Raw genomic sequence first — 20038 nt, 5'->3', positions numbered from 1 at the left:
TTGAAAAATTTGTTCCAGCTGGTTTATTTCTGTATATTAAGGAAAAACTTGTGATATGGATTTATACTTTTACTTTTAAAGTTCAAATAGTTTATCTGAATTATTTTTTACATGATTTATTTTTATATGAAAATGTATTTAAAAACCAAATTTTATATTGTTTTAGATTATTTTAGTAAAAATAAGTAGAAAATCAAAATCTAAAATTTTTGGACTGTATCTAAAGTGATAGTAAAAAGATCGACTATTTAAAATTTAAAAACATAACATAGATATTATCTCATATCACGGATCAAACTTAGTTTTCATTTTTTTTAAAACCCAACATTTAATCTAGTGGTTAAAATTGATGTCTTTCACTTTAAAAATTGCATGTTTAAAACTCAGGATGAATAATTTGATATAAACATTTTAAGATAAGAAACTTGTCTCATATCTTAATTTTAAAAAAATAATTAGATAACTATGCATTAATTCATGATTCATGCTTTCATTCATTATTGGCCATATACTAGTTCAATTTTTTTTTTCTATTTTAATTTAAAAAATTATCATGAATTAATCACTTGTTATGGGATGCTTAATTCAAATTTTCATCTTCCCCCACAATATAATAGATAAATAAATAACATAAAGAAGGGAAACTTTTAACCTCTATAACAGTACAAGAACAAACCTCATGGTTCTAAAATCTTAATATATGATCAAAATTTGAAATTAATTAATCTACAAAATTAAAACTAACACTTTCCTACATCAAAAACATAATAATACAAAACTCAGAATTCTCTTCGTTTTTACATCTCATTGTCAATTATATCGTGGATCAAGACTGAAGGAATAAGCCCTTCTGTTCTAATCGCATTTTTCTTCGGGTTTGGGCTAATAAAATACAATGTCGGCAAGCCCCGAACCTGGAATTTAAACAAAAATATCCAATTTATATATACTACTAATTCACATATCATACTTTGGTACCTTATACAATCACCATTGCCATGTTCTAAAATCGATCATACAAATAAATTAAGGCTATGGTAAAATGCATATTATGATTGATCTATACTATGAATCCATATTTTAATTTTCAAAGTTCAAACCGTCGATCCAAACCGTTGAACATGATCTCCATATGAAAATGTACTTGGAGACCAAATTTTACAATTTAAAAAAAAAAAATACCATTTTTTCAGATAGTAAAAAATCACTAGTTTCGAATGGTCAAATTTGTTTAGAACAAAAGATTTTCTACATATCTAAATAAATAGTAAAAAGACTAAAAAATATAAAATTTAATCAGCAAGTACATGTTTATATGGATAATTAGGACTTCAAAATCGGAGATATGAGTCCATAGCACAAAAAAGCTATGTAATATGCATATTACCGTAGCCTCACTTGAATTAATATTAATATAATTTTACTATTTTAGTAATAAAATATTACCTGCATATCTCTTGCAAATTCATACTCTTCGTCAGTATCAACCTTTACAACTATAGCACGATCCTCATATTCTACCGCAAGCTGAAATTATAAGTAGTACCCAACTTATACAAGTAATGTACCGGTATATAGAAAAATGTACCAGTAAATCGTGAATTTTACTGGTATATAGTAAAAGTACCAAATACCAGATTTTGCATTGGTATTTTGCCCATTGTTGCTCATAATTACCTTCTTTACTTAATGTGCACAATATTGTATACTAAGTAAATTTATCCGAAAAACAGTCGCAACAATTTTTTTAAGAAAAGTACTCAAATAAATATACCTACAGTTTCTTACATGACCCTAAAAATGGTCATAATATAAACAAGAAATACGTCACATGACCCTCCAAAAACAGCAAATAACAAAAAAAGTAGACCAACTGTGCTGCTTTAAGTGAACTCAAAACACTCTTTTCTTCTTCTCTTACGTAAATACAGACAGTGTGGAAGAAGGGTAATTTGGTCATAGTTGTGAGTAAATACGGAAGACAAAAAAGAAGGGTAGTTTGGTCAGTGTGAAACTTTTTTATTGTTTTTTTAGATATGTGGAAAATCACTAGATATAAAGATTCTAGACCATCCAAAAAAGTAGTTATTACTACCGATCTAAAAAAATAGTAAAAAAAATCTAAAAAATGTAAAATTTGGCCTCCAAGTTCACTATGCATTTCTTATGTAAAATGTACCACCGCAAGCTAAAGTTATACAAATACCCAAAATATATAAGTAATGTACCCACAATTTGCTTCTATTTAGCACAAAGTCATGTATGTACCAGAAAACAGTCACATCAAAATGCACAATATTGTATACCAGAAAACAGTCATATCATGAATGTACCAGAAAATAAAATATTTCCCATTGTGCCTTATAATCACCTTCTTTACTTTATGTGCACAATATTGTATACTAAGTAAATTTATCCAGAGAAGAGTGGCATCAAAATTGGGGATAGATTCTGGTAGTTTCTAATTAGCACCTTTGTTAAAATAGGATTTTTTTTTTTTTTTTAAGAAAAGCACTCGAAAAAATGCACATAGATTTCTTATATGACCCTAAAAACGGCCATAATATATACAAGAAATGCCTCACATGACTCTCCAAAAACAGCAAATAACAAAATTAGACTAACTGTGATACTTAGAAGGGTAATTTGGGCATAGTTGTGACTTGTGAGTAAATACGGAAATCAAGTACTTGGAGGCCAAATTATATTTTTTAGAATTTTTTTACTATTTATTTTAGATAGGTAGAAAACCACTGGATCGAAAGATTCTAGACCATACAAAAGTAGTTACTACTACCGATCTAAACAAATAGTAAAATAAATCTAAAACATGTAATATTTGGAGACACAAATTCATATAATAGACAATAATTCATATATTTTTTACCATACATTTTATCAACTATGATTTGTAAGCTTATGTAAGTTGAGAAGATATATATATATATATACCATTTCAAGCTCTTGTGCCATATGCACGCAGGGACCACACCACGTGGCATAGAAACCAATAATCAAAGGCAGCTTTCTGTCCGCTTTTACCAATTTATGTACTTGTTTTGCCGTCACCTTTTTCTACTCAAAATTATAAAAAAATGAAAGGAAAGAAAAACAATTCTTAATTTCTGTACACATTTGCTAAATTCTACAATTTTAATTGATCATTAACACTATTTTATCCATGAAATAAAATATGGTAAGGAGATATGAAGGAATTTCATGTATACCCCTAAACTTCAAAATTAAGTATTATCCCCTCTAACTTTGAAATTACATACTTCCCCCTCTAAACTTCAAAAAGTCTCATATTTACCCATTTTATTGTCTTCTATATTATAACTCATTTTAAATCTATAAAATACCCATTTACCATTGATTAAAAGCATAAAAAATATGTAGCATGCTTAAGATGTAGGTCTTAGAGGGGAAAATACCTAATTTTGAAATTTAGAAGAGCAGATGCTCAATTTCTATGTTTTTGAGGGGTATACATGAAATTTCTCCTTCCTTTAATAAATGGGTACTTTGAAATTAATATAAAAACAGGGACTAAAATGCAAACCAAAATGTCCCAAAAGAGGAGAGAAATGGTTTTGTTTCAAGGTCTACTCACCACAACATAATCATCTCCCAAGTACCTACGAGGAATGGGTCCTTTGATCTGACCGGAGACGACTCTCGCTCTGCTCAAGTTGGGGATTGAAATGGAGAGGAAGGGGCTATTCACGCTGCTCAAGTTGCGAGCTTCCGAGAGAGGGAGAGAGGAGGAGAGAGAAGAAGAAGGCAACTTTCTTCTGGGGTTAGAGAGAGAGAAAGAGAGAGGGAGAGAGGTTTGGATAGAAGCAGCAGCCATCGCCTGTGACAAGACAAGGTTTTGTATTTGTGATAAAGAGAACGAGAGAGAGAGGGTTAACGGAGGATAAGGATTTTAACAGCGGAATTTTGACTAAAGCAGCGAAGATGTGAGAGTAATCTTTTATTTGGACCGTTATGCCCGTGATTAGGGGTGGCAACGAATTGAACCGAACCGAACTTATCCTAGGTTTGAGTTTGGTTTGAATTAATTTCGAACCGAACCTGGATTGATTCGTTTCGAACCAAATCCATTTCAAATCGAATTAATTGCGAACTACACATTTTTCGAATCGAACCCGAATCGAATCACGAACTAAATTATTTTTTAGCAGCCCTAGTTATACCGATAGTTTATACATTAATTTTTTCTCGCGGGACAAAATTCACATGGCTTATTTTTACCGGTATGAAATATGAAATGAGTGTTTTTAAGTTGAAAAATTGTTCATGAAAAAAAACATCAGAGACGGCTTTCCTGGTATGAACTATGAGAGACGACCGAAGAGAGAGGAGAGACAGTCATCTAGGCCGGAGAGAGGAGTGACAGTCGGAGAGACAACCAGTTGCCGAGAGCGTCGGCTAGATTTTAGAGCTAGAGGGAGAGTGAGTTAGGGAGAGGTGGAGAGAGAACTAGGTTATTGAGATTTGAGAGCGAGAGAGTGTCGGCTAAGTTAAATTATGACTCTCTATCTTGGATTTTAATTTCATCAAGTAAATGGACGGCCGATGTTATTATGAGATTTGAACCATAAAAGTAACCGAATCCATTTCGATCGAACCAGGCTAGGTTTGAGTTTGGTTTGAATTAATTTCGAACCGAACCTGGTTTGGTTCGTTTCAATTCGAACCTATTTCAAATCGAATTAAACTCGAATCAAACTTGAATCAAACCCGAATCGAATCACGAACTACGAATTTTTTTGCCAGCCCTACCTGTGATTCAAAAGGAAAATCAAATAAAACAGCACTGCATTAATGGACTATCACACAGACGTATCGAAACGAATCGAATTTACTCGAGTTTGAATTTGCCTTGAATTAATTTCGAACTAAGTTTAGTTTGAATTAATTTCGAACCGATTTTTTTATATTCTCTCAAGAATCAGTTCTATCAAACGTGTTAGCATTTCTATTTTTTATATTTTATTTCAAAAATCAGTTTAATAATAGTTTCACCAATATACCATGTATATTTTTGAACCGTTACAATCTATACATATTACATATAATGTAGTAGCATAAAAATAACAATCAATTGTTCTTAAAAAAATATTTTAACAACAAAAATTTGAATAGAGTTACATTATTATTATACTAACAATAGAACTAAAAACTTAAAAAATAGAAAATTCATTTAAATTAAGCATAGTAATAATATTATTCTCATATCATATTAAGATCTTCATTTTCATTCACCGCTTTATTAGCTTGAGGGGCTTGTGTTTTTTCGATTCTTTAAATTTTAAAATGACAATTGATCCAACAAGTCATGTTGTCTTTTCTCTTTCATCAAAAGACACACCCTGTGTGTCATAATATTTATCACCTCTATTACATTATAAAATCGCGTATTTTTCTAACTTTGAACCACAAATAGATAATACGTATCTGTCAACCGAGAAAAATGCTCTAACACTATTGAGTAGATCTTCTCGAGTTTTATACTTAAAACTGCCTATGTTTTTCAGCCTCTTGTTCGAATGTAATTGCCGACTAATCAATATCCATCTACTAAACAAAATAATACGTAAATAAATAAAGTAAAATATCAGATGGCCTCTTAAAATATTGTAGATTTTTTTTTCTTATTCTTTAAATCTTTAAAAATAGAAATTCCCTCCACACTGAGAAGGTTATGTACCCTTTAAAATAAAATTGATAAGTATATTAAATTATCTTTGATTTGAGAATTGAACAGCAATTGCATAATTGAAGAAGAGAAAAAAATATCACACAACTCAAAGCACTAAAATTGCCGTTATTGTTCTAAAAAGGAACGCCCACCAAAATGAGCATTTAATAAAAAAGTTACCGTTACTGTTTTCAGATTTGACTGCGAATATTCACTCATTAATCATTATCAATTCCTGTTACCAATTATATATATGGTGATAGTGTGAAACTGGATCGCTGTTATTTGACGCGATCAGATTAGATCCGAGCTGTTCATTATATTTAGTACAAATTTAAAAACGGTGCCGTAAATCTAATTGTCAGAATTCTTAACTGGTTCAGCTGAGATTTAATATGACCGCCAAAAGAAAAAACAAAGAAGGAAAATTTAGTCAATCATTCTAGAATTTGTGCGTTTGTCCTTACAGAAAAGGTGCACCACAGCACCAGTATACACGGTAATTAAAATACTTATATAATCTGATTTGGATGATATGATTGCCCTCAATTATATTTTTTAAACAGATTTACTCAGAAGTGATTTGAATTGAAATAAATAACTCAGATTCAAAGAAAAATTCAGTAACGCACAAAAAATTTTTTTAATTTTTCTTACAATTGTAAAAAATCCAGCTTAAGAGATATTAATCCAGATTATTTGTCGCAGTCTATCTAATAAATTCAATTATATAGCATCTCATCTATATTAAAAAAATAACAATATTTCTAATTTTTCAATAAAATAAAATAAAAATTCAAACCAGAGAATTATTTTCCTCCGGTTTAGATAGATCTGAAAATAAGTTGAAAATGGATGCAAATTTTGAAATTTTTTTGGATATTAATAAAAATTTCGGAAATTTGTGGCATTTGGATAGTTGTACATCTTTGAAGGATAAAATGTATTGAGAATTGGTATTGTGGATTCTTCATTTTTTAAACTTAAATTTTGGAATTAAGCTAAAGAATCAGAGGCGTACTTCTATTAAACTTCTATTGATTTTGTCTTTTGCAGGTTTGAATTCAGATACCAGTCCAAGTTAGATTTGAACCGTTCAGTGTGAGTTTGGACGAACATTAGCAAAATTTTCTAAATTACAAATAGATCCGAATTCTTTTTAGGAGCATCATTGTTTTTTTTGTTTTTTTTTTCTCTTTTTGAGGGAAAAGCCCTAGGTGCATATACGACATTATTTTAAAGAAGAGAATATGTTGTTTTAAGGTGTTCATCGGTTCAGCTAGTTTTCAACCGAACTGAACTAGATAAACCATTCGGTTTTAAAAATGAAATTGAATCGAATCGATTTAGTATTGCAACTGAACCGAATTAAAGTTTTATTTCGATTTATTCGGTTTGTTCGATTCAAACTGAAATATATTAATTTTTTTTATTTAAAGCAATTGATTTATAAAAACCAGTATATTAAAAAATAAACTGGCATATTAAGAAATAAAGTTGGATATTAAGAAATGACCGAAGTATTTAAAACAATTGATTAAGAAATAAACCGGGGTATTAAGAAATAAATCAGAGAGGTTCGGACCAAATTCATAATATATAAAAGTTCGGTCAGTTCGGTTATTTCGGTTTTGAAAATTTTCAAACCAAACCGAAACCGGATCCAATGAACACCCCTAGTTTTAACATATTTTTTCTCATCTAACCATTCAAATTTTTTTATGTGCAAATTTCGACGAATATTAAGGGTTGGATGACAAATGACAGCAAATTTTAATCTTTGTTTTAATTATATAGTTTGTGTGTTGCATGAGGCAAAAAATGCTACGTCGAAATCTTTATCCGTAGTTGCAAAATGTTGTAAAGTTTTTAAAAAGCGCAGGTTTGGAGTTTTACAGCGCACTAACCATATATATTACTGTTTTAATTACATATTTACATAGTTCGTGCGCTGCATGAAGTCAAAACTTTTCTGTTAATATCATTACCCCATGCCTCAGGCCCTCAGTAATCAGCTATATAACACAAGATAAATATCATATTTAAAATACTTCTATATAAATCCAAAATTATATAACACAAGATAGTATTGTTTCTTCACTATTTGCTTTTCTTTACCTTACAATAAGAGTCTGATATCTTTCTTTTAAACATAATTTTACTTAGATTTAAATTATATAAAAAAAATTCAATAATTTCTTCTATAATTCCATGCACAAATAATTTTTATCATAATTTATTTAATCTTACAAAAAAATAAAAATCTATAGAAAATCTCGTATGAAAATAAAATATTATAATTAATCTTTATCTAAAAGTTACAATGAACAACAATATAAAAAATTTGTAAATAGGTGATAGATAAAAAACAAACTCCAATTTCAAAGGAAAAATATATTACTTTCTTCACATCAATTTAAATTTGACCTCTATGATTTTGATTTTTTTTTCTCTTCAGAAAACCTCTTAATCATTTTTTTTTTGTCTCTCCAATAATTTTCTTTTTTTTTCCAGTAACAATCAATAATACCTTCTAAAATGGTTAAGGTGATCTCTCCAAAATGCTTAATGAAGACAATATTGTAATAGGCAAGGTTTCTTTCCCTTTTTTTTTAGTTTCTTTTTTCTGTTTTACTATTGAAAAAATTAGCAAATGAAAAAAATATACCATCCTATACTTGTAAAATAAAAGTTTTAGTTTAATTTTTCTATACTTGATAAAAAAAAATGAAAATGTTGGGGTGGCTAAGCCACGCCTTGATAAGCTTACCATCCGGCCTCTGCCCCTGGTAATCAGTATTCAGTGGTTATCATGTGTTCCAGCAAAAAAAATAGTAGTTATCATGTAGTAACTAAATTCTTCTAGCTGGACCCCACAAACCTCTAACTCCGGATTAGCCAATGATATTTCACAGCCTCATCTCGTGGGCCTCCGTTCGTCTCTCTCATATACTATGTATCTAAATATGTAACAGGTCTCTGCTTGACTGAAATTTAACTCGCAACATATAAATCTATATAATCTTTACGTGAAGTACACGAATTCAATCCCTCTTGCACTCAAATCGTGGCTCCACCTCCACTCTACCAGTCTACCGACACATTGGATATATCGGTGTTCTACGGGGCTTCGGATCCGCTGCGGCACCTACCGTGTAAAATGAGGTATGTATTGTACTGTTCGTTTTAATCTAACATGAATTTCAAAGCGAGCTTCTCTATAATTCAAATAGGCAATCAAATGATTTTTGTTTGTCGAGTTATTATATCTCTTGCGAGGGGTATGTATCATCTCACATACAACATAAGTGGAGTCCACAATTTTACGGTCCAGATTTACTTTCAGTCAGATCAAACTCAATATGGTGCCTACTTAGAAATAAGGGTTAAAAGATTTTAGAAATAAGTTTTAAGATTGGTGCTAGGTTAAAAGAACGATATGGATTTAGTAATTGAACGTGCAGTACTGGAGGTGATTCGAATTTTCTTGCTGGTTGTGGTACTTACCCATTCTATAACAGGCGGCAGAGTAGTTAGACACTTGTCGAATTAAATTTGAATCATTTTATCATATGATATGATCGCTAATTTTGATTGATGAAATAACTCCATTAATAAAATTGTTTTATCACTTTTTATACTCAAAATCATCAATTGAACCCAATCAGATTCAATTCTTACTTTATTTGTCTCTTCACTTTTATATCTTTGCTCAAATATTCTCTCAAATTACAATTGAATTATTTGTTCATTTTCACAACCCCTATAACTCCTCTCACTATTAGATGAGGCTCTTCTTTTCATACAACCCTTGCTAGGACTTTTGATTGTCTTGATTGAGGGTACATTAGTATGTTTTCATGGTAAGTATTATGGTAGTCAATTCATGTTAATGTTTTAATTTAATTTAGATTTGTGCATATTATTGGTTGGAAATTTCAATTAATAGTGAGTTTTGAAAAGAAATTGCCAACATATTAGGTTGAAGATCAAATGGTAGTTTTGAATCTGATATCAAGAAGATACTAGTATTTAGTTTGTTTCATGACGAAAAAACAAGATGAGAGAAGACTTCGAAGGTGAGATCATTAGATGAAGAAACAAAAACATAAAGAAAAATTAAATTGGATATATTTGATCCCATCAATTATAGCTCTGTCAATTAAATAATAGTGCTTCATACAATAAATTTGGATGCTCATCTGCTGCTCTCTGTTCTATAAATACGACAAAAAAAATATGAACTTAAAAACTATGAATACTAAGGCTGTGCTCCATAAAAGAGGAGAACCTCTCTTTATTAAAGGAAATGAATGAGAACAAAGTTGAATTCCGCACAATTATGGTTTGTTCATACCATTTGCGTGCTTTAGAAGAAGGTAATCAGAGAGGGACAAAAAAAAATGCGCTACTGTAGCAAGGAAAATACACTATACAAAATTTTCTAAATTCGTACCTCCAAATCAGAATATAGATTTCAATGTAATAAGGAGAATCAGCGGTGTTGTCTTCCTTTCTCTTCCTCTCTGCACTGACGTTGTAGAGGACAACATAAGTGATAAAAATTTCAAAATTAGAGAAAAAGATGTGAAAAAATGTGAAATAATTTTTTATTCTTACTTTTTTTTTTAAAGTTCGTACCAACATATTAAACATGCAGACCGTTGAATCAGCATCAGAATCGAAGTCAATTCGGTCTCTTTTTTTTTTTAATTCGTACCAAGTACCAACATGTAACGAACGGATGAGATCTAAATTCAAACGATGCGTTAATGCAGTTCCATATTGGTTGTAGAGCAACCCGTACATGCTTAGTCACATGGCAATTTCACAGAGAATTAGATCTGATCTGCCGTGTCTCCCTTTTCATCTTTCCTCACCTCTTGAGTCCACGCCATGATTCCTTTCTCCCTCTTTCCCTCCGATCTCTCTTCACTACTGCTCCTCTTCCCTGCTTGAGACCACTTTTCTCCATGGACCCTTCTAGAAATCCTCCCAACCACTACCCCAATTCGAACCACAACCCGCATCTAGGCGTTAATAAGCTCAGCAAACCGATCCGCAAATCCCCACTGCCTCCGCCTTCCTTCCAACCCGCAACCCGACCCGCTCAGCCTCAGCCTCAGGTTTACAACATCAGCAAAAACGATTTTCGTGACATCGTGCAACAGCTTACCGGTACTCCCTCTCGTGACCCGATCCCGTCATACCCACCTCCTCCTCCCACCAATCCGCATCCGCCACCTCTGCCGCCTCACCAAAGACCACAGAGCCAGCCTAGCCAACGGTTACAGAAGATCCGTCCTCCACCTCTCACCCCAATAGCGCGTCCACCACCTCCTCCTCCTTACCAAAACCCTAACCCTAACCCTAATCTGACCTTTCCCTCTCCAGTCACGGCTTACATGCGGTATCTAGAAAGTTCACTACTTGACACGTCACGGCATCCATCTCAACAAGGAGGATTGCTTCCGTATCCAGTTGGCCCACCACCGCACGGTCCAGTGATGGGTGCACTGCCTATGCCGCAATTCCCTTCTCCCCGAATGCCTCCTTCTCCTGCTTTCATACAATCTCCAAGTGCATTTCTTAATTTGGTTTCCCCTAAATCTCCTTATCCTCTACTATCACCTCCTGGGTCTCAGTACCCGACTCCATTATCTCCAAACTTTGCACTTTCACCTGGTATTTTGGGGCCTGCTCCTGGCCATTCGCAGTTTCCATCACCTGGTTCACTGTCGCCGGGCTTTTTCTTCCCAAGTTCACCCTCAGGTCTTCTTTCTCCTTCGGCTTTCTTTCCAATTCAGAGCCCAAGATGGAGAAATGGTTGAATTATGCCAGAATTTTAAATTTCTTTTGGTTGGGGTGCTTGGAATTTGCTGAAGATAGCAAAAAGATTGGATTTTTGAAGAATAAAGGAGGGCTGTTCTTCAAAAAAAAAAAAAAACAAGGAAAAGAGGTTGTGAGGTGGAGGGAACAATCAGGTAGGTTTTAGTCTGCAATTTGTTACTTCATTTTGTGAATTCTAGTGTACTTGACTTTGATTAGTGCAAATCTTTCGGTAGATAGCCATGATTTGTATGTAAACTATATAAGTGGAAATCTGGAAAAGACAAACCTTGTAATTCATTCAGTTCTAATGATCCAAAAATGGAAACACTAATTCTAGTTAGTTTCTTTTTCGGGTCTTTACCTTGTCATGTTAGTTAAATTTGCATGAGATTGTGTGAATTAGTGAGGAATGGAAATTCAGAAATTGCCATTTTGTCTAAACAATCAGTTTAAAATCTTTTAGGAATTGTTTTTTATTTCTTGTGTGCTTGACAATTTGACATCATTACCACTATATTGCTTTTTGTTGACATCTTACAGGAAAAGCAGGGGACTTACCATAAAAATAGAATAATGCTTTTTGTTGAACTCTTATGTTGATGAGGAAATAAATTATTGTTATTGAATTTTTTTTTCTTCATTCAAAATAAATATAGTACAGCATAAATTAGAATATCAGGTGGGGTGGTGAACTTTTTAATGGCCTACTTGTTAATTTGCATGGTTGTCAGTTATTCTGATTTATGATAATTGATAGATAATGTATTTAGATTCTTTGAAATTTGTTGTTTGGTCTGCAGTTAGTCAAGTTGGGTTGGGATGTGGAAATGAGGTTAAAGTTGAAATTTTCAACACTACTACTACTTCCTTCACTTTTTTCAATTGTCTACTGAGAGTTTAAGCTTAGGAATGTAAAATTGTGGTTTTGAACAGTGAAATATGTTGCAAAAAATTAAAATGAATTTTGTCCAAATTGACAGAATATAATGCTTTAGATCTCTGATAGATTGATTAGTAGTAGTACTCTGTGTAGTGCTATGAGATGTTGTCTGGTCTCTTTGGCAAAAATGCTTTTCTAAGGAGTTTGTTTTTATGGAGCAGGTTTTATTTCTATTGTAAGTAATTCTCCTGCTGAAATAAAATAAGCAACTGTACAAGTTTTCCGTATCCTCTTTAGTATTAGATCTGGACCGTTCGATCAAAACCCAGGCCAATCCAGTCTGAGTTGGAACACAGTGCCACTTTAATATTCGTGCGGATTCTGATCTTATGTTAGCTTAGGGGGTATGAATTCAAATATTGGTGAATGTACTTTGTTGTTATTATAAGTTGTATAGAATATTTTCTTTGGAATAATCTAGCCAATAAAATTGTTGTAATTTTTCATGATAAATGTTATATTTTTCATGTAGTCATAAGAGGCGTCTATGAATTTCCAGCACATCATATTGATGAGACCACAAGTATTTGATTTGTAAATGTCCTGTGAAATGAAATTTCTTAGAATTAGGCACTGAATTTATTCAATGTTAAAACGTGTTGAAACAGTCCAATTGAAAAGGCTGAAGTGTCTTTTGTTTAGTTTTTTAATTGCCAGCTTATGGATAGTAATGAAGAATTTCTAAGCTAATGATCAATTATTCGCCAGGAATATGTTACATCAAATTAAATTTAAAAAAAATGTTGCAGTTCAAAATTATAAGCCTTGTTGGTCTTCATTAGGTATATAAAATAATACAATCAATGAATTTCGGCTAAAGGTTTTATACAGAGTACTAATATTGGATATGAATTTCGTAACCGGCTCGTTTATTTACCGAGCGAGTTGGACCGAGCTGACTTTAGGGCTCCAAGTTGAAATTTCAGCTTGTAATTGTCACGAGCCAGCTGGACCTTGTTTTAAGAAGAAAATAAATTATATAAATTATTTTGGACCGAGTTGGATGGAGTTAGATATCATAAAATACACACAAATTCATATAAATTCATACAAATTCACAATTTCACATCTAGCCAAGCTAAACCCTATCTTGAACTAGTTTAATTTGAACCGACCCACTAATGAGCTGGCTTGTTAACAGCTCAGTCTAGTAAGATGCAAGTCACGATTGAATCACGAGTTACAAGTTTTTTTGCCACTCCTGATCCATATGTCAAAACTGTTTTGATTCTATAATTTGTGGGCTGTATGAAGCCAAAACTATTCTGTTGAAATCTTTACCAATGAATTTCCAATCAGAACCAACAACTTTGCCCTTTTTAACAAAAACCAAGAAATTAGTATCACTGATAGGCACCTGAAAAGGATAGAGGAATGGATGACGCAAACAGCTTGTGACTAAAATACTATAATGCTGTCAAAGAGTTTGTTTGATTTGATTATTTTTTTGCTAGCCGTTTGAAAAGGATTTAAAAAAGTCGATTAGCACTAGCTTGAGATCTTCCTTCCACGATCTTCAATCTATTTATTTAATTATTTTATGCCTATATTTTATTATGATGATGTAATAATATGAGTAGAATTAAAGTTTTCAAGCTCATCAAACTCTTTTATAAACTTAATTTCAAAAAGTATCCGAATAACTCCACGCAACAAATTCAAATATTAAAACCGATTTACTTCATAAGTATTGTGTTTACATTTAAAATTTATAAATTAATTTATTATAAAGTCAAACAGTCAAAATGAAAATTCAAATCAATTCAATCCAATCATAATTTGAATTTGGTATATCGAATTCAGTCCAATCATAATTCCAGACATATAATAATAGTAATATTATTAAAATAACAATAATAATTATTATTATCATTATAATAATAATTTTAATAGAAATTGTAATACTGTATCGAAATATGAGTTATTCACAAGGTTCTAAATAGCGTTTATCGCGTCATAGCGGGGAGTCTCCAAAAAAAACTATAGCGAATAGCGACGCTATAGCGAAAGCTATTCCAAATAGCGTTTTTTATTTTTATAAAAATTATATTATATATTTGTACTAAATATCAACATTATTTAGTCTCATAGAACAATAAATAATATCAAATTGATTAAAAAATTATAATATTCATATTGAACCAATACAAAGTCCAAATTGCGACTCAAAATATTAATATCATAAACTATCGATCTTTTTCTATTTAAAATATCTTCAACATCATAACATAATTTATCTTTTTTCTATTTAAATTTCAAAATAACCTAGAAATTGAAAAGAAAAGAAAAATTCACATTTCTAGTAAAATAAACAGATGATCCTTGAAGAAATTCTTGTTAGTCCCTAAAATTTCCATAATTTAGCAATTATTTATTTGATTTATTATCAGTTAAAAAAAAATCAAGAGCAAAATGAAAAAATTATTATAGCGGACCTGAATTTGATATAATGTAATATTCATCAAAATTAAACAATATCTTCACCATTTATTTATTTTAAATCTCATATAAATTGAAAAAAAAAAAACAGCAAATGTTGCATATCGCGCGCTATTTGCGCTACACGCTATATGCTATAGCGGACCGCTATTACCGCTATAGCGTCTGTAGCGCAAATAGCGTGTTTTAATGCCATAGCATAGCGTTTGGTCTCCAAAAACGCTATAGCGGCGCTATAGCGCACTATTTAGAACACTGGTTATTCATATTGAAAATAAATGAGTGAAAATAAATTCCACATTCATACAATATAAAACTGCGGTCATAAAATGACCAGATCACTATAAAAATCACTAATTGTAAACTAATTATTCGAATGGACAGGTTGGTGAATTAATTTGCACGCTGTGCAACAATATCTTATCTTAATGATCCAAGATGATTTTAGAGTTTAGAATTAGACCGTTCATTATCCGAGAAGATTTTGTTTCTTAATCTAAGAAGAAATTAGTTAACGAGAAAAGTCTACTTATATTATACCAGCTGAAAGGCAACTTCGAGAAAGAATTCTATGATCCAACACATATTTAGAATTTAGACCGTTCATGATCTAAATTAATTGGTCTAGAATGAATTTGATATATATTAAATGGTCGTTTTCTTTTTCTTTATATGTAGGCAACTAGGCACTCAAGTACTCAACCCTTTACTTTAAAGTTTAGTTGAAAATTTTAGAATTAATATTTGTAGAAATTTAATTCTAAAACTTTACAGTAAAGAATAATGTTATTACCATTGGTCCCTTGTAAAAATTAGTGGTCAAAGTAAATACGAGAAAACTATTTAATTAGTAAATCAGGTGATAATTAGTCTTTGATTTAATGGTAAAGAAAATGTTCGATGTTTATGGTTGAAACTCTCTCCCTCCCACACACCTCTCTCTCTTCCGAACTTTCTCAAATCATATCTTTGCTTGCGTTTTCGGACGCAGTCTCTCTCAATCTGTGCATCACCTCCATTTAGAGTTGGATACAATAAGTAAGAACCCATTAATTTACAATTTTGTTTTTTGTTTGTGCATAATTTTCTAAATAGTAAAATGTTATAGGTATTATAAAAAATAATTTCTATTCACAGTAAGAAAATGTTATATAATTGATTTCCCATCCTATAGCGGAAAAGTCTGGTTCCGTCACTGCCTCCATTGGTGTGTGGCTACGTGCTTTATCTCTCTTCGTCATGTCGGGTTCCTCTAGATCATCTTTCTCATTTACTCTTAACATTTATGTGCTGCAAGATGCTGTGATTTGCTGGTTTCGTTCAAGATGATTTCTCGTTTCATTCAAAATTCACTTTTGGGGAAGATAGGCTCAATAATTCAAGTTTGATTGCTAAGGATCAAATGTTAAAAACTAGGTCAGTAGGTATTTGCTTGATTATTTGCTAAATTTGGTGGGCTAATCTCGGTGCAGAAAAGAAGCTGAGGCCCGGTTATAGATTTGACCTTTTCCAAAGTTGGGCCTTTTCTCATCAGTACGGGCCGAATTGGAGTTGATTATATTCTATTGGACTAAACGGGCTTCGAAGTAAAGCACCCTGTCGCTAAATCGTATTCGGCCTAAATTTGCACTGGATCCGACCCAATTACGACTTCTTCTCGCCTTCAAGCACAGAATTCAACTTAAACAAAAAAAAAAAAAAAAATCCGATCTACTCTTCCCTCTTCCTCACGGGACCAATAGAGAATTCCAAAAGATCTATCTACCTATGGCTTCATTGCAGCAAAGAAGACCCGCCTCAGGCCGTCCCTCAGGAACCGATGGTTCCGATTTCTCCTATCGTATGGTCGTTGATTCAAGTAAGTAACCGATTTAATTTAAAATTCTTAAACTTTTTGTGTATTTATGATTTGATTCTAACTTGTATAATTTTAGGATACCAGAAGGTTGCCAAGGGAAAACGACGTCTTGGGTTTCTTATTTTTGGCCAGGCAAGCTAAATTTTTTATTTTTTTATTTATGTGTGAAATTCTTATTGATAGAATCATTGAACCATGAATTGATCAATACTTAATTATAAATGCAGGTTGTTAGCCAAATAATTGCTTTAGCAATTTTGTTCATAACATCTTCAGAAGAGAAGGAATTTGACAGATTTGCAATGTTATCAATTAGCACTGGGTTCTTATCTATCTTACTTGGAGAAATAGGTAAAATTTCTTAATGTGATACAACTTTGTTTTAATTAGCACTTCAGCTTAAGACTTGATCCTTGATATCAGTGGCTGATTGAAGTTAAGTGAATAGGGGTCAACTGACCTCCCATTTATTTTCAATTTTTTTTATTATTATACTTGATTTTTTTATATAGTTTGGAGTAAAATACTAAGAGTAGCGTAAAATTGACCCCCATACACAACATGAAAATTTTATATGATTGACCCCCATTCACGTCTGACCTCCACAGTTTGAAAGTCTGGCTCCGTCCCTGCTTGATATGGTAGAGCAATGAATTGCATAATTATGTAAAGCTGCTACTATGGATTTAAAGATTTTTTTTTTTTTAATAATCATAGGTCGGAGACGCAGTAAATCGGCCTTGCTGAGATTATACACGTCCATATCAACTATTTCTGTGCTGTGGTCCGTTGCACGCATCATGAATAGTCCTATATATTTCAAGGTTTGTAAGTCAATACCCAATTGTCGCATTTATACATTACAACTCTCATAAATTTGCTTTGCCTCCTCACTGCTCCAAAAAAATTTCACATACAAGAGAACTGAGATGGTTACTAAAAACTATAAGATCATTTTTGAGCTTTCTTCGGTGATTATAGGGAATGAAGGATGAGTGTTTTTAGATCAGATTTTTGTTGAACCTTTTCAAATTACAAATAAGATTTAAGGTTTTGAACATAAATTTTGGGTCTTTTCATATTTGAGTTGGGTACAGTACTGGCCGCCATCGGGTTACTGACACCTGTATTTAGTCTGCATAGTGTATTTTTATGTCCTTTTCAAAACTACAATATAAAATAATTGAGGGTTACTGTTGACCTGCTAATGCAAGGCAACTGGCCAGTAATTGCTTAAGGTGCAATATCATATGTACCCTACAATTTTTCAATTTCACCTTTATGCTATACAGTTTATGGGAGGGAGGAGATGATATAGCTTTGTTAGATAAGTTTTTATGCTTTTGATAAGTCCTTCAAAACCAGAATTTTTGTGGATAATCTTGCAAAACCTCCAAAATACTGGAGATGTTTTAGCACTATTCCATAAATAAGATATTAACTCTTTTGTGGTGTACAAGCACTGTATTTACCTTATATATTATAATGTATAAATAATACTGATATGAGTTACCTAATAGTAGGGGTACTGATATAGGGGCCTTTATGATAGATTATTTGGTGGCTTTTCAGGGGTATCCATGATATTATATTCTGCATGAATATACAATATAATTTGTAGTTTACAGGGGTACACATTTTTCTCAATGATGATTTGTCAACATCCCCTCGCTTCCTTTTAACAAAGCTAACTATTGCTGTTGTTTCCAGGGGTACACATTTTTCTCAATGATGATTTATATTTGATTGTTGGTATCAGTAAAGCATGGCTGCTAGGATCCATTGACAATTGACACTGGTTTTAGTTAGAGGGGGTGGCTTTTTTATGAGTGCATGTAATGCTGTTCTGATAGAAGGCAGTAAATAAAATATGTGCGCGTGCTTGTGTTCTGAAATATGGTTTATTAAATATAGGTTATGCAACAACAAAGCTTGAATGGGCTAACAACATTTGAACTTGCAGAGGGTGGGCGTGTTATATTGAGTAAGTTCCCTGTATATTATCCTTATCAAATTCATTTATTCTATTTGAGTGTTGCTAGGGTACTATGCATAGTGCGGATTGGTTTGTACTATGAATCGATATCTCTGTTTTCAAAGTTTAAACGGTCGATTTGAACCGTTAAACATCCTCTCCATATGAAAATCTACTTGTAGATCAAATTTTACATTTTCTACAATTTTTTTAGACAGGTAGAAAATATCACTTAATCTAAAGCTTCAAGACCATTCAAAAGTATAGATTTTCTACCTATCTAAAAAAATAGTAAAAGTATTCTGAAAAATGTAAAATTTAGTCTATAAGTACATTTTCATACGGAGATTATGTTGAACGGTTCATATCTACTATTTGGACTTTGAAATCAAAGATATTGATCCATAGTACGGACCAATCCGTGCTATGTGTAGTACCATAGCCTCACTCATTCTATATAGATGTCAGTGTTCGGTCTCAGGATGCTAGTGAGACACTTACCAGGTATTGTACCAGTAGAAATTTAAGCCAAAATAAAACAATTCTGTCAACTTCTTTTGATTATTAGTTCTGTTGGTTATTATATTTGGTACTTTCCAAAGTTTACTTTAACTAGATATCTAAGTTCACTGGGAATTTCAATTGCTGAAATCCTTCTGGGGAAAATATCAGTTTTGTACCAAACCAGTACAATTACAGACTTGAATCAACCGATATAATTAATTTATACATTAATGTTAGCTATTTGATTTTATTTTTCATTGGTTTAACAGGTGTTATCTTGCAAGTTTTTGTTGTTGTAACAAGCCTCGGTCTTGTACAGAATATGTCTCCTAAGAGAGACTCTTGAGGGGTTTAAGCTTCTTAGTTTCTCTTCAGTACTAGCCTTTCGGAGAATGTTTAAATGAGACCTTTTGTAGGTTTTTTAAGGATGGAGTGTCGTGTTCTTGCTTTTGTGTATCAGATTTGTGTTACTTATGTATTTTTACATTAAGAAGACTAAAAACTTGAAAGAAAAAAAACCAATTTGAAAATGGGCAAATTTATATATTTTCTTAGACATAATGTTTAATTTTTGTTTTGTTTTGTTTGTTTTTATCCTCAATTCTATTGAAAATAACAACAATATCTCTTATTTCAATAGAATAGTGAAATTATTGTTGAAATCTATATTCTTGCACTTAGAAGTATTAGTCGAATGCATGCATTTAAAACTGTTGGTTGAATGCATGTTTCTTTAGATTAGTATCCAAACAAGCTGCGTTCAGATTCCAGGAATAGAATTTT

At 32.0% G+C, this 20038-nt stretch overlaps 3 protein-coding genes across 3 annotated transcripts; 2 read left to right on the top strand and 1 right to left on the bottom strand.

Moving 5' to 3' along the window:
• Positions 1-611: 611 nt before the first annotated feature.
• LOC144556398 (thioredoxin-like protein CITRX, chloroplastic) lies at positions 612-3898 on the bottom strand. Its single transcript, XM_078304744.1, has 4 exons — positions 3614-3898; positions 2953-3075; positions 1447-1527; positions 612-914 (listed from the first exon to the last, which is right to left on the bottom strand). Exons 1-4 carry the CDS (start codon positions 3851-3853, stop codon positions 798-800), a joined length of 561 nt encoding a protein of 186 aa, XP_078160870.1. The 5' UTR covers positions 3854-3898; the 3' UTR covers positions 612-797.
• Positions 3899-10570: 6672 nt separating this feature from the next.
• Positions 10571-11879, top strand: LOC144556397 (protein HAIKU1-like). The gene has a single exon (XM_078304743.1). The coding sequence runs from the start codon at positions 10681-10683 to the stop codon at positions 11536-11538; it is 858 nt and encodes a 285-aa protein (XP_078160869.1). The 5' UTR covers positions 10571-10680; the 3' UTR covers positions 11539-11879.
• A 4732-nt stretch (positions 11880-16611) lies between these two features.
• On the top strand, positions 16612-19816 carry LOC144557054 (jagunal-like protein). The gene is made up of 6 exons (XM_078305605.1): positions 16612-16776; positions 16853-16908; positions 17004-17127; positions 17494-17600; positions 18691-18760; positions 19525-19816. Exons 1-6 carry the CDS (start codon positions 16686-16688, stop codon positions 19599-19601), a joined length of 525 nt encoding a protein of 174 aa, XP_078161731.1. The 5' UTR covers positions 16612-16685; the 3' UTR covers positions 19602-19816.
• Positions 19817-20038: the final 222 nt, after the last annotated feature.

This window comes from Carex rostrata, chromosome 7 (assembly GCF_964058835.1).
Source record: "Carex rostrata chromosome 7, lpCarRost1.2, whole genome shotgun sequence".
Taxonomy (NCBI): domain Eukaryota; kingdom Viridiplantae; phylum Streptophyta; class Magnoliopsida; order Poales; family Cyperaceae; genus Carex; species Carex rostrata.
Note: the sequence above shows the minus strand (reverse complement) of the source record. Positions and strands in the feature narration are given on the sequence as shown.